The sequence below is a fragment of the Aureobasidium namibiae genome (genome assembly GCF_000721765.1).
Source record: "Aureobasidium namibiae CBS 147.97 unplaced genomic scaffold scaffold_9, whole genome shotgun sequence".
NCBI lineage: Eukaryota > Fungi > Ascomycota > Dothideomycetes > Dothideales > Saccotheciaceae > Aureobasidium > Aureobasidium namibiae.
In genome coordinates this window covers 196113-209439 of record NW_013581200.1, presented here as the reverse complement: position 1 = coordinate 209439, position 13327 = coordinate 196113, and the positions used below count along the sequence as shown (strand labels likewise).

The 13327-nt window shown below is 50.2% G+C and overlaps 5 protein-coding genes across 5 annotated transcripts; 2 read left to right on the top strand and 3 right to left on the bottom strand.

The window, feature by feature from the left end:
* Positions 1–123: 123 nt before the first annotated feature.
* M436DRAFT_72984 (COP9 signalosome-like protein complex subunit 4) lies at positions 124–1377 on the top strand (the record flags this gene model as incomplete). Its single annotated transcript, XM_013571767.1, has 1 exon — positions 124–1377. One exon carries the CDS (start codon positions 124–126, stop codon positions 1375–1377), a length of 1254 nt encoding a protein of 417 aa, XP_013427221.1.
* A 3922-nt stretch (positions 1378–5299) lies between these two features.
* Positions 5300–6703, top strand: M436DRAFT_9514 (uncharacterized protein; the record flags this gene model as incomplete). Its single annotated transcript, XM_013571457.1, has 2 exons — positions 5300–5586; positions 5638–6703. Coding segments are annotated over 2 exons (1353 nt in total), but the record flags the coding sequence as incomplete, so codon positions are not given.
* Positions 6704–7460: 757 nt separating this feature from the next.
* On the bottom strand, positions 7461–9249 carry M436DRAFT_63980 (uncharacterized protein; the record flags this gene model as incomplete). Its single annotated transcript, XM_013571673.1, has 4 exons — positions 7461–7796; positions 7908–8609; positions 8660–8709; positions 8763–9249. The coding sequence occupies 4 exons, from the start codon at positions 9247–9249 to the stop codon at positions 7461–7463; spliced, it is 1575 nt and encodes a 524-aa protein (XP_013427127.1).
* A 1144-nt stretch (positions 9250–10393) lies between these two features.
* On the bottom strand, positions 10394–12412 carry M436DRAFT_63979 (uncharacterized protein; the record flags this gene model as incomplete). The annotated part of the gene is made up of 1 exon (XM_013571672.1): positions 10394–12412. One exon carries the CDS (start codon positions 12410–12412, stop codon positions 10394–10396), a length of 2019 nt encoding a protein of 672 aa, XP_013427126.1.
* Positions 12413–12552: 140 nt separating this feature from the next.
* On the bottom strand, positions 12553–12861 carry M436DRAFT_82080 (uncharacterized protein; the record flags this gene model as incomplete). Its single annotated transcript, XM_013571766.1, has 1 exon — positions 12553–12861. The coding sequence occupies one exon, from the start codon at positions 12859–12861 to the stop codon at positions 12553–12555; it is 309 nt and encodes a 102-aa protein (XP_013427220.1).
* Between the last annotated feature and the right edge of the window lie 466 nt (positions 12862–13327).

Here is a 13327-nt window from a genome sequence, read left to right as displayed (position 1 = left end):
CCTTCACGATCCCCACATTCCGTCACCGACATCAATCAACACTCGCGCCTTCCTTAGCCCGTCACTCAAACAACTTGCACCTTCCTCTGCACAAAAACTTTATTGTACAGATTGGCAGGAACCATGACTGCCGACCGAGTGACCGAAGCACTCCTGGCGCTGGAGGACGCTCAAGCGAGCACCAAGATCCAAGGCTACAACGACCTGCTCGACAAGATACTCGCACAACCCGATCAACTCTCCTCAAATCTCGTCGCCTACGTCCAGTCCATCCTCGGAGACTCTGTCGGTATCGTCACTTCTCGCCCTCTACTTGCCTCGTTTGTCGACAAGCTCGCCTCTCTCCCCGATGCCGACATCAAGGTCGCCGTCGGCACTCAAGCCATTGACGCCCTCGCTCCCAAAGTCGTCTCGTTCGAAGAACAGGACAGCGCTCTCAAACTCATGCTAGCCAATAGCTACGAACAGAACGAGGACTTCACTTCGTCCGCAAAGGTCTTGCAGCAAATCACCCTCGACTCATCCCAACGCCACGTCACCGACGACGACAAGGCAAAGATCTGGATTCGCATCACCCGCTGCTACCTCGAAGAGGACGACCCTACAAACGCTCTCTCCTATCTCAACAGAGTCAAGAACGTCATCTACAATGTCCAAGACCAACCCACAAAACTGCAATTCCAGCTCTCCCAAGCCCGCATCTCCGACTCTCAGCGCAACTTCCTCGACGCTTCCAACAGCTATCTGAACCTGTCACTGGAACCGGTCATCGACGAGGAAGAACGTCTACAAGCTCTATCGGCCGCAATCGTCTGTGCCGTCCTCGCTCCTGCAGGTCCCAAACGCGCACGTCAACTCGCTCGTCTCTACAAGGATGATCGCACACCACAATGCGACGAGTTTGCAATTCTCGAAAACATCTTTTTGGACCGTGTCCTCTCGCCGGCCGAAGTCAAGGCATTTGCTGAAAAGCTGCAGCCCCATCAGATGGCAAAGACTGCTGATGGCAGCACCGTGCTCGACAAGGCCGTCTTGGAACACAATCTTCTTGGTGTCTCGAGACTTTACTCCAACATTCCTGTCACAAATCTTGGTAGCATGTTGGGTGTTGATGCCGACCGCGCCGAAGCATATGCCGCACAGATGATCGAGCAAGGACGTCTCTCTGGTTACATCGACCAGATTGACGCTTTGATCCACTTCAGCAACGAGACAAGCAACAGTGAAGTCGCAAAGACGAGTGGTGCTAGTGTTGGTACCAGAGAGCTGAGAATGTGGGATGCCAATGTGCAGGGTCTGACCGAGGAGGTTGAGCGTGTTACTACCATGATCCAAACAACTCACCCCGAGTTCTACGAGTTGAAAATGGGCGCTTGAAGGATAAGAAAGACATAACGACATTGCATTTTGCTAGAGGTTCATGGAGTCAGGGCATTAGCGGGAGTTCACATGGGCGTTTTCTCTTTCCTTCACGCGGGACGTACTAGACGTAGAGCTATGTATATAGCTCATGATCATCACACGAACGGTATACTCCACCACCACAGAACTCACTTGGCAACAAAGCTGAGGTTGATATGATCCTCCTCCGGTGCATGCCAAGGGAAGATCAGCTCGTATCACCCCAGCACCGTAGAGCATGAAAGATCCAAAAGCCATGTACGTTGCAATCTTTCACACGAGGCAACGGAATACGGACCCATGCCATCCAGATACCAGAGTAGATCTCTCTGCCCCCAAGGCTGCCAGTACTCGACCGGCGCTTGGGACCGTATTTCTGCCCATTATATGAAGGGATACGATGTAAAGGATCGAGTGTATGGGACCACGTTGTTGAATAGGGGGGTTACGGAGTGGTTCGATATTGTGAAGGAGTAGTCCAGTAAAGGGCTAAAGAAATCCGAAGCATGAAGTCTTAAACATGGATTGCTGTGGATGGAGAATGGACTGTCGAAGGCTCTTGTTCTTTACAGGTCTACCCACGAGCTTTTACGATAAGAGCATGTTTTGGGCCATTCTCACAACTGTAATGCCATTGAGTGAAGCAATATTGAGGAGATGATCAGGCAATACTCGCGACAATACCTACCTTGCTGTCCAATAGCAATTCTGCAAATGATTGATTCGATGCTTCGCGACATGCTTCTATCCAGATTTCGAAAATGGCAATCTTTGTCGTATGTATGTTACCCGTACCGTGTCTTTCCACTGTCTGTACGACTGGCCTGTCAACTGTCAACCATGTCTATAGCCGTGATGCTCGATATGCTGCTTTCCGACGGTTCGGGCCCCCGGACCTATCTACTTCCGCGACAGAACTGGTGCTCTTGTTGTGCTTTGGATGTGTATCAGTGATCAATATCGAGCTTCCATGACGGTACCACTCAGTTTACCTTGTCTCAAGTCGGTGATATGTCCGCGGGATAGAAGCTAATGACAAGCATACAATCTGGAGTTGAGAGGTCAAGTGCCTTGTGCCACTGAATGTCGCAGCAATCTGCTTGTTTGTCGAGCCTCTTTGACAGCTCGGTGGTACACAACCCGTGGCTTTGCGTGGTAACGTGATGAAGCGTATCGTATCACCTTGCTCATGTGCTTGATCATCTGAGCTCGCACCTGAACGACCTCCACAATCTCCATCCAGGCATGACTGAACTCAACAGAGCCCAACCATACTTGCCTTGACCAAGCCCATCTCTGTCGTGCCGCGTGAACATCGCAAGCAAAAAAGGCAAGCGAGCAACCAAGCAAAGCAAAACAAACAAAGGCCGTAGTGGAAGGATCATATGTATATGCTTGGGCTTCGAGATGGCAGTTCTCTTGCACCACAAAACCTGTAGCGTACCAGATGTCGAGCCCACCAAGATCTGTTGCACAAAAAACAGAAAGGGGGTATCCAAGTATTCACAAAAGAAAAAATGAAGCGGGTTTCTATACCGAGCATCCAATCAAATTATCGCATCTCCAAAACACAACATCAGGGTAACCTTGCGATTGGCGGAGGCAAAGGTCATGCAAAGCATTTCGGGGGACAAAGGAAAGTCTGGTTTCGTGATAAGGGCACTTTTTCGAGTCATGGGGATATTCTTTTGGGCATCAACAGATGAAGCAAAAGACTCGAAGGATGGTAAGCGAAAAGAGGCTGAATATATCCTCAAGCTCGATGGAGACGGTCTCGCGTCAGCAAGTAGACAGGAACAAGGGGATGTTGCAAGATGCGTGCTTCAAGGTTTCGGGCGGGAAGGGAAGGGAGCGGGCCTTTCCATCCAACCAAAAACTTAGAAAACAGATGCCTTTTTCTCCTTTTTTGCTTTCGCGTTTGACCCCAAAAGGGTGGCGGATGATATGCGCGTTCTCGACTTGTCTGTTCTTTTTTGCGTACGGAACGCTGTACGCACCCGAAGAGATGCGCACCGATCGTGGCTGATGCGATACCAAGCTCGGGAACACCGAAGGCAGCGCTGCAGCGGGCAGAAGACCATGACTCTGATTTGAAGGGGGTCTTCTGTCCTTGCATCCGGCGCGGTTGAATGGTGAGCACGGAAGACTGTATTTAGCGGTTCTTGACGCTTACTGCCCAACCTGCTCGCTTGCTGCGCGCGGCTAAAGAGTCGCTCGAGTGGACGGTCGAACGGCAGCCGCCGTGTCAGGGTCAGGTGGTGAGGTTCAGGACATCCTTCAAGATTTAGACATGCAGCAAGAGGTCTTGCATGATGTTTGGGATCGACGGAACTCATGGCAAATATGCAGGTGCTGCCTGCGCATTCTCAACGTGCGAGTAAAGCCGAAGCCTCGGATCTGATTGTCTCAGTAACGATCCTTGCAAATTGCCGCCGCGCGGACGGCAATCCTTCAAGAGGACAACAAGGGATGCACAATGGACGAATGGCAAGTTCGCAGAACTCGTGATCTCGGTTGAGGATCTTGTTTTGCAGGATGATATCGCCATGGAGTGGCTGGTCGCTTTGACCTGCTGCGAACCTGCTCTGGCCAATCGCCAGCCGGCCCGCACCGCCCCTTCTCATGCAAACATGCCCGATTCACGAGGCGCACTACGCATGCCCGCATTACTCGACTGCCTTCTGATCTTGTCGGGACAGGGCTTGCTATGCTTGTGGATGACACTTGCGCCGCGGCCTGAAAGGAGCGTGTGTGAGGGCCTCGTCTCCAAGCAGTCACAGGTATATTCGCGACCCGCGTGCCGTGTCACGGTCTTGGGGGAAGGAGAGCCTGATGGATGCGGCGGCTCGGTCAAGGCAAGGTAGTATCATCATTGTTGTTGCAATCGCACGAACCGGCATGCTCCCGCATCGGTGCGTGCTTTCCTCCAAGACACTACTCATCTTCCTGAGCTCCCAACCGCTTCGAGGGTGCAGTCTCCATTTCGGTCTTTCCTATTGATCAAAATCAAATAAATCCCATAATTTCCTGGTTACGTGGGGCAGCAGCGACAGGCATAATATGCACACTTGGATCGGGTCATGACAGCCTCATCGTGCTTGTGCATAAGCTACCTACCTACTTATCCAACCTGCCTTCATATGCTGATAACCTCTCTGCCCTTTTGACGCCCGTCACTCACCACATGAAGCTATCTTTATGAAAGCACGCTCTTTAATTCTTGACGACTCACACGATAAGCACGTTGCGCTCTACAAATATTCTTCTGCACTCGACATCACCGCGTCTTCGCTGCCTCAACATCCCCATCATCGTTACACCCTAGTCTCAAGTCTCACCGCCTCTTCCTTGCACAAAGTTCGCATCTGCAGCACAGATATTAACTGGAAGCCCTACCATGGATTTTCACTCTTCTCGACCTCATCCTTTCGGTTACGACATGAATGCCAACCAACTAAATTACGACACGGCTCAACAACCTGATCAACCTCCAGAATACTATCGAGACAGTAAACTCAACCAGGATCAGACACTCAACAATGTCGCGATGATGCCAACCACTTCTTCTACTCACAATCCCCGCAAAGATTCTGTTGCGACAAACTCTGGCGCTGTCAACGATGCTTCATCATGGGATCACAAACAAATCTACTCCGGATCCGGATTCAACCCATCACATGTCTACCGTGCTGGCGACAACGCTGTCTATACTCAACATGACCATGCACAAGTCTATACACCTCAGGGCTGGATGATGTCGCCAACGGGCTCTGTGGACGTGACAGCCTTCGATGCCTACTCCGGCGCCAAATACGAAAACTCTCCCTTCCCTGGTAGTCTACCGTCCGATCGTGCCTCCTTCCCGCCCCATCTTCTATCTCAAGCACATAATGCGTCGAGTTCGCCACAAGCCTCTTTGTCACCACCTCCTCATGCTGACTGGATGGACATGACTGGACCAAACAAGCCACTCAGGTCAGCAGACGTCAAGCCCATTAAGCCTCGTCACCAGCCTCTTCTCAGACGCGATACTCGCGATGGCATCCGCAAGAAGAACGCGAAGATTCCCATCCCGGCCGAGATCACACTGGACAATATCGATGATTTGATTGAGGGGTGCACGGATGAGGATGAGATGAAGCAACTCAAAGCACAGAAGCGTCTTCTTAGGAACAGGGAGGCAGCGTAAGGTTTCCTTGTGTGTCCACTGATATAGCTTGCTGACGCGGACCACAGACTCGCATCTCGCCAACGAAAGAAGAAGCATACGGAAATCCTCGAGCAGAAGGAGAAGCATCTCGAGACCAAACTCCACACCCTTCACCAGCAAGTCGAGCAACTCCGACACCAACTGGAGACAGCCGAAGACCAGAAACAGTTCTTCATCTCCGAACACAGCAAAGCGCACACCAGAATCCAAGCTATACAGCTGGAAAAGGAAGACTTGATCTGTAGCCACACAAAAGAGACGACTTATCTACGTGGTCAGATCAACTGGTACCGCGAACACTTCGAGGCTACAAGCCCCGCCGCTCCAGCTATGAGTGCCGCACCTAGCAGTACCGGTTTCACCGATTTCAACCTGGAGATGGACCACCTGGCGATTGGAGATCAACCATGGGATCGATACATCAATGTGCAAGGACCTGAGGATGCTGACTATCTCGGCGACGCAGCCGAGTCTTTCGCCACAATCCACCCAGCGAAGCAACTAGGTCAACAGCATCAAGACATCGCAAGCAAAAACAGCGCTGAGCAACCGGTGGCCTCGGGCATACTATTCATGCTGCTACTATGTGGAGCCTTCGTAGCTTCCAGATCTCAATCAGCAACACGAGATAGCGCACAGAACAACCTCATCCCAAAAATTCCCGACGAAGTCAGAGCAGCAAGTACCGAAGTACTCAACAATCTACTCAAGGACAATCCGCAAGAAGCCTCACTGTTCCTACCGGACCTCGTCTCTACCCACCGCTACCCACAATCCAGTCACTCAACATGGCCACAATCCAACAACCTTGACAGCTTGCACAAACACCTGATATCTCCCACCGCATTCCAAGAAGCAGAGCAAGCATTTGCCATGACACCCGAACAATACAATGCTTTGACCACCTACCAACACATGGATACCATAGCCTCAGCCCCTGCCTCTGCAAGCCTTCGTCCCAATCTTGCAGAAACACTAGGCAGAATGCGAGAGGCTAGAGGTCCGAGTGCGGCAGAGGTATACACTAGAAGCTTACTCTGGGACACCGTGCCTGAAGATGTGGTCAGAGCTTTCAAGAGAGCTGTCGCGCAACGACAAGGAGATGATGAGCAGATGAACGATGAGAATGATGGCTTATGAAAAGGTGCCACTACACGACAGTACGATATGGCGTAACAGCTGCCATGAGCAATGAGTGATGATGACGATTATGAATGATGGAGTTTTCTTGTCTCTTGTATCTTTCATTTTTCCTTTCACTTATTTTGCCTTCTGGTATTGGAAGGACATGATGGCTATGGTGGATGGAGAGAATGATCCCGAATGACGACACGAACCCCAGCATTTATGGAAACGAGGACAGTGCTTCTTTGGAACGCAACCACGACACTACGAATAACACTATACACGCGAAACTACGACATATGATGATGCATATGCGCACTCATACGGCCCTACACACGAACCACGATAATGACACGACCTCAACCGTCACAATTTTCTTCGCTCTGTTTTCTCCCCCTCTCCCTGCCTTGCTCACTTTATCTTTCTTCTGTAGTTTCCTCCATGATTCTCCTCTGTTGTTTTGCGATAGTATGGCTGTGGCGTAAGAGCGGTCGAGAGCCAGAGGCAGATATGTCTCACGACCTCTCTTGTTTCTTTGGCTTGGACTCAATTTGTTCTTATGTACTCAAGCAAGATATTGGAAGTCTAAGTACAAATGTGAGGAATTCGAGACGGCTGTATACCCTGCTCATGATCCTTTGGGATACAATTTGATCCAGTCACTGCTGTGCCTCCGAAGATGACAACCTTCCATGTTTAATCTGGAAAATTTACGGCATTGAATTCACATATCTCGAGAGTAAATTCGACTATACAGTGGTCTAGATGTTCCGTGCGGAGGATATCGCCGATCAGATGGAATTTTCTGCTTGCCCGAGATGCTCGGAGAATCTTTTCGGTCAAATGCCCATTGTGATGGTTCTGGTAGACCGTCCGAGCCGTACCAGTCGTCTTGTTTCGCGACCTTGCGACCACGCTTGGACCATATCGTTCTTGATGCATTTCCAGAAGCTCCAGCTTGGTGGAAGATTGCAAAAAGAGGGACACTTCTTACAGTGCAGCCAATCTCGCGAGCAAGTTGAGCACCTTCTATCCATCTGGCAGCAGGACCGCAAACAGTCTGAAAAACAAACAGGAAAACAAGATACAATTTTGGTTTGTTCTATCTAGCTACATCTCAGTCGCCCGGCTGTACTGTGCCGGACAGTGCAGTGTAGTGCAGCAATCAAACTATGTGGCAGAGCATCAATGCAGCAGCAACTGCGATAATTTGAGATCTGCCAAATCCAATCATGCTAGCTGCTGAGACGTGGTCTACAGAGACAGAGGGAGTGGCATCCGCACTACTACCAGCGGTCTGAGTTGCAGGCTTCGCTCCGATGGTTCCGGAAGATTCAGAAGTAGCCATCGAGATAATTCCAGTCGATTGTGATGAGTTGACTGGAATACCAGTAGTGGAAGCAGTCTTGGTCGACGAGGACGAAACCTGAGGTGTCGAAGTCAAGGGAGAAATGCTAGGCTCAACATCCGCAGAAGACGACAGCTCTCCATCAGCAAGAGCCGCTTCATCTTCTCCCGCCGCCCGCGGGATGCACACCACTAAACCCGCCCGGAAGTTATCGCAGTCTGCTGGCCACTTTTCGGCTGCGTATCGCATAGCATATGATGCGCGAATATCCTCTGCTGTTAGGTTGTACTTCTCGGCAACGGAAGCACATGTGTCACCTTCTTGAATCTTGTAAGCCTCATAGAAGCAGCCAAGGTCTAGTGCTCTTGGAGGTTCCGGAGGAAAAGAGATGTCGGTTGGGATATCCAAGCCGCATTTTTCGTTGATTTTTTGAAGCTCGCGCTGGAAGAATTCGTCGTAGGCGGAGTATGGAGAGTTTTGCATCATCCTGTAGTGCTCGACTTGGCAGTAGGAACAAATCTCATCCTGCTCTTGGTCAGCAGGCCGGAGGCCAGAGGTGATGGATTATGGCTTACATAAGGCATATGTTCAATGTCATCGACTTCAGCGAAATCGTTAATGATCTCTATGATAAATCGTTAGCAAGAATTCGCGAATGTTCAGATCGAGTCGAGTTACCATTACAGTTACGACCGCTGTCTGGGTCATAGTAACAAGTCTCATTCCATGCCTCCCACAAACGTCCAGCACCAATGGTAATGGTCGTATTACTACTGAAGTTGTGGCCAGCACACTCCTCGACGATACCATCCCAGTAGGAGCGGATAGAAGCACCACATGAAGCATCACAGACAGATTCATACGTCGTCTCGTTCGTGTCAACATATCCTCTCCATCTGGGTTCGCCGCCGAAGTCATAGACATAAGCGTCGCAATAGATCATCTGTGTCAGAGCATTTATGCAGGAGGCAGGCAGTCCCCGAGAGTCCAGATATCCAGCCTCCTCAAGTTGAAAACCATAAAACTCCGATCCTTCGGTCAAGCTGGTGGCATCCGCATTCGACTCCGACACAAGAGCATTGAGAGTTGGCAAAGAACATGTCGCAAGAAGCGGAATGCTTGCAAGCGACGTCGATAGAGCGGTAAAAGCTCGAGGAAAAAACATAATGACGTTGAACGCAGGATTATACGTACAAGGGAAGCCTTACCTTATGAACCAACCCCATTTCCACGAGAGCTATCAGCACCGTGACATCCTTGGCGAACATATCTCAACTGAGCTTGGTATTGAGCTTGAGGAGATTAGAATTACCACATCCTTGGGGATTGGAGCTTTCGTGGCGTCTGGCAGCCGGCGCTATGTCGCCAAGTATGCTTCTGCCTGAATCAGGTAAAGGAGAGAATTTTGTAAAGCTATGCTTGTGTGCAAGATAAAGACATCCTCGGGGTTCACAAATAGCAAGAAGCGACCCTTCCCGGAACTTGAAAAGGATTAGGAAAATATCTAGACAATGCGAGGTCTGAGCAGAAAGTGTGGTGAGGAGACGAAGTCTGGATGGTCTTTGTTCTGCAGGTCGTCAAAGCGTACATTGCCGCCAAGGCGCTTGGTAATTGACCACAAGCCTCCCAGCTACGCGACATCTACGCGACCTTCAAGGCCTAAGCCTTTCTCAAAACTTACCACGTTGCTGTATCTAGCATGAGTCATCGGCGTATCTTCCGAAGGCTCTCGAGCGCTACCTGGCAGCTTGCAACTTCCAAGGACCTCAGAATCGAGAATGTCTATGCTACGGGAACAGGGTTGCGCCTACTACAACCGTGTTCGTCACGAAACCCACCCTATCGACAGCGATACCAGAGATTTGGATGCTCAAGTACTATTCTTATATGAGACGAATATTCGGCGTAAGATGGCGGTGAAGAGAAGGCTGTCACGTCACGATGTGGTCGTCAAACATCGAAGTCTTCAATCCTGGAGCGGCTTCGGGAGAAATGTCCCCACCCGCTCCTCGCAGTCGAGACTTCAGATCTCGTGACAATCGAAATGCAAACAATGCTTTTTGTTGGCTGGTTGCAGGTCAAAGACACCATCAACTGTGCTATTCTTTACGTTTGTCTCGCACTCGCCAGCAAAGAGCAAATGGTGTAGCGATTGTAATTGTTGTTATACACATCAGCTCCAGAACTCAAAAGCTAGCAGTCCTCATTCCCCTTAAAACCGCTGCTGCCCGTGCCTGTTCAATCTCAAGCGAAGTTTGTTTGGTTTTAACACTCTTCTGCGCCATCTCTTCAGACTCCAGAACGTCCTTCTAGAAGTTCATCATCTCCTCGTCATCTCCACCAATATCGAACTCGTCGGTACCATAGACCTCGTCATCAACGTAGCCGCTATACTCTTCTTCCTGCTCTTCTGTCTGTGGTGGTTCTTCGGGTTCGAAATGTTGGAACATGCCTTCCTCTTGCTCCACGTCCATCATGGTGCCTCCCTCGCCATAGTCTTCCACTTTGGCATACTTGGCGCGTTCAGCTCTAGTAGCGAGGCGAGGGGTTGGGTCATGAAGTAGTAGACGAGTGCTCTTCCTGATGCATTGTGCCGATTCCTCATCTTCGTGTTGAGTAACGAATATCGGCAGGCAGATAATTGTGCCACCACCTACATCGACGAGCTCAACATTTGCATCCTCAGGCTTGTCAGACAGAGGAACAAGGTCACACAACGGGTGTAAGCGACCAAACAAAGGGCTCTCGTCCTGTTCGACGTGACTCTCGTATGAGCAAGGATATGTCTGTTCATGGTAACCATCCTCATCAAAAGTCTTCGTCCAGAGAATCTTGTCGCTGATGACGATATGGCGTTGAATGAGGCTGATGATCGTGTTGATGATGCGGCCATCAGAGTAGTCGGGGTTACTGACAGACTTAGGGGCACCTCCGCGACCATCCATGGCCTGATAGATCTGGTAGGGGCGCATGACGTTGCTGTAGAACGACCATGGGATCGGTGGTCCATCCTTCAACGATGGATGGCGAGGAGACGCCATGAACATCTGCAAGACAGGTAGATCCAGAGGGTCAGTAGATGTAGCGTACGCCCATCCAAGCATGCGCACAAGGAGTAGCAGGACGAGCTTTTGGTTATCAACGCTTGGGAGTTCAATATCTTCAACCGTGATGATTGATTTGCGTAGATAGTCCTCAATGTGAGCCCCGCAGATGCTGTCATGGTAGGTGGCTTTTGCCATGTCGTAGCAGTCGACTGAGCAGAAGGAGAAATTCTCACGTTGCTTCTCTTTACCATAACGACAAATCTGAATGTCAGAGGTTTCGAAAATACCAGGTCTGGAGTTCGTCCTTCCGCGGTCTGGTGTGTCAGGGGCTGAATGTTCCGCAAATGCGTCAGTGTCATCACTCGACGACTCAGAATCCCAGTCATCGTCAGAGTCACTCCGACGGTCTTCAGCGTCTTCTTCTTCGTCTGAACAGGAGACCATCTGCTCATGACTTTTCAACCCATCGTTGGCGTTGTCACCGGCTTCTGAGCTAGGCGGCGTACTTTGTGGAGTATCAACCGCATTTGAACGGCGGTGATGTGGCGCAGGAGGCTCAGTGCGAGCTCCCCTTGCTGCTATTGCGTTCTTCTTCTCATCCAGCTCAGCTTCTGCGTGCTTCAATTCTTCTATGAGGACTCGAAGAACAAACGGTGATGGCATCTGCAAGTCCGTGCCGCAAGCATCACAGAAGGTGGCGAGTTCTGATTGATCTGTAGTGTTTGCTGTAGAAACAACAAATGGAAGGCTCTCTGTAAACAAGACCATGCCTGGAAAGACGTCTTGAGAAGCCACGAGGGATGGGGGCATGCCAAACTTGTACTCGTAACAGGCGATGGAATCAGCATCTACTGAGAGTATGCAGTTGTTGAGCAGATTGTAGTTGACTGGTCGTTCATCGAACCCATAGTTTGCACGACTCAAGAGTGCAAAGCCGGTCTGTGTTGATCGCAGGTTTGAGGAAGAGACCTTGCCATCAATGATGTCGTAATATAACTTGTCTTGTATGTGTTCGGCGAGTGACTCGAGCTCACGACCGACGGAAGGTGGAAAAGCTTTCTTGTTTGCAGCTGACATGAGGACATCGGACAGAATGTGTAGAGCGGTGTATGATGGACCCCGTCCACATCTGGAAAGCGCATCGACCAAGCGAAACAGAGCTTTGTGTTTCAGATCATAGACAGCTGGCGTAAACATCTTCTTGCCAGCCTCCTGCTTTTCCAGCTCTTCGACCAGCGTCATTCTTACCAGCTTGAAGTTTTGGTGCTTGTGATCAAACATTGTGGACGGCGCTGTGCACCATTTCTCTTTGCGAGACAAAGCATCAGCACAATCGTCTGACAAACAAAATCAGCTCAGTGTTACAACAGAAGCGTTATGTATTCCCAGCAGATTGGAATCGACAATGATTTAAGCACTGTCTAGGAGACGTCTCCAGTGGCGGTGTTTTTGGGAAATTTTGACTTGCCGTTGTAAGTGATGATGTGAGCGTCGACTCTTCGGACGTGATCGTTTGCATCTCCGTCGTTTCGGACGGCATCTATGACAGACTGTGCCATCATAAATGCTCTAAGAGCATCGTTGACAGCAAGGTGCGGCTGATCTGTCGCGACGAAGCACAAAGCGCGATTGAGATAGTAGGCTGGATGGCACCTCTCCTCAAGAAGTCTGTTGTACAGGCGCATCGCAGCGGTATAGTCTCCATTGTAGACAAGTCTGTTGGCATCCATGATTGCGTGTTCGGTCTTAATCCGCTTGGGACGAAGCTCCAGTCTTGGTGACGATTGCGTCGATGTATCCATTATTTTGAAAAAAAGCCGAGACGTGAAAGAAAGAATAAAAAATGGTCGTTGATAGTGTGGTGTTGTTGGTTCTGTGCCGAGTTGGCATGCTCCTGCCTCATGAGTGAAATCCGACATTCAACTCCCGCAAACGCTCTTGCTTTCGAAACTCTCAATCCTTCAACACTGACCACCTATGCCGTGAATCTAGTTCTTGTCGACCTCGACGTCAATCCTGACGACGAACTCGCTGGGTTCCCATGACCAATGGCTTATTTAGAAGTCGCAACAGGCTGATACGCGTCTGGCACAACACTGTGCTTCGTGTACCGGACGAGCTACAAATGCTACATGACATTGAAACTCATCCGTCCACGCCAATGCCCTATAACGGACAGGTCAATTGGCCGACCTG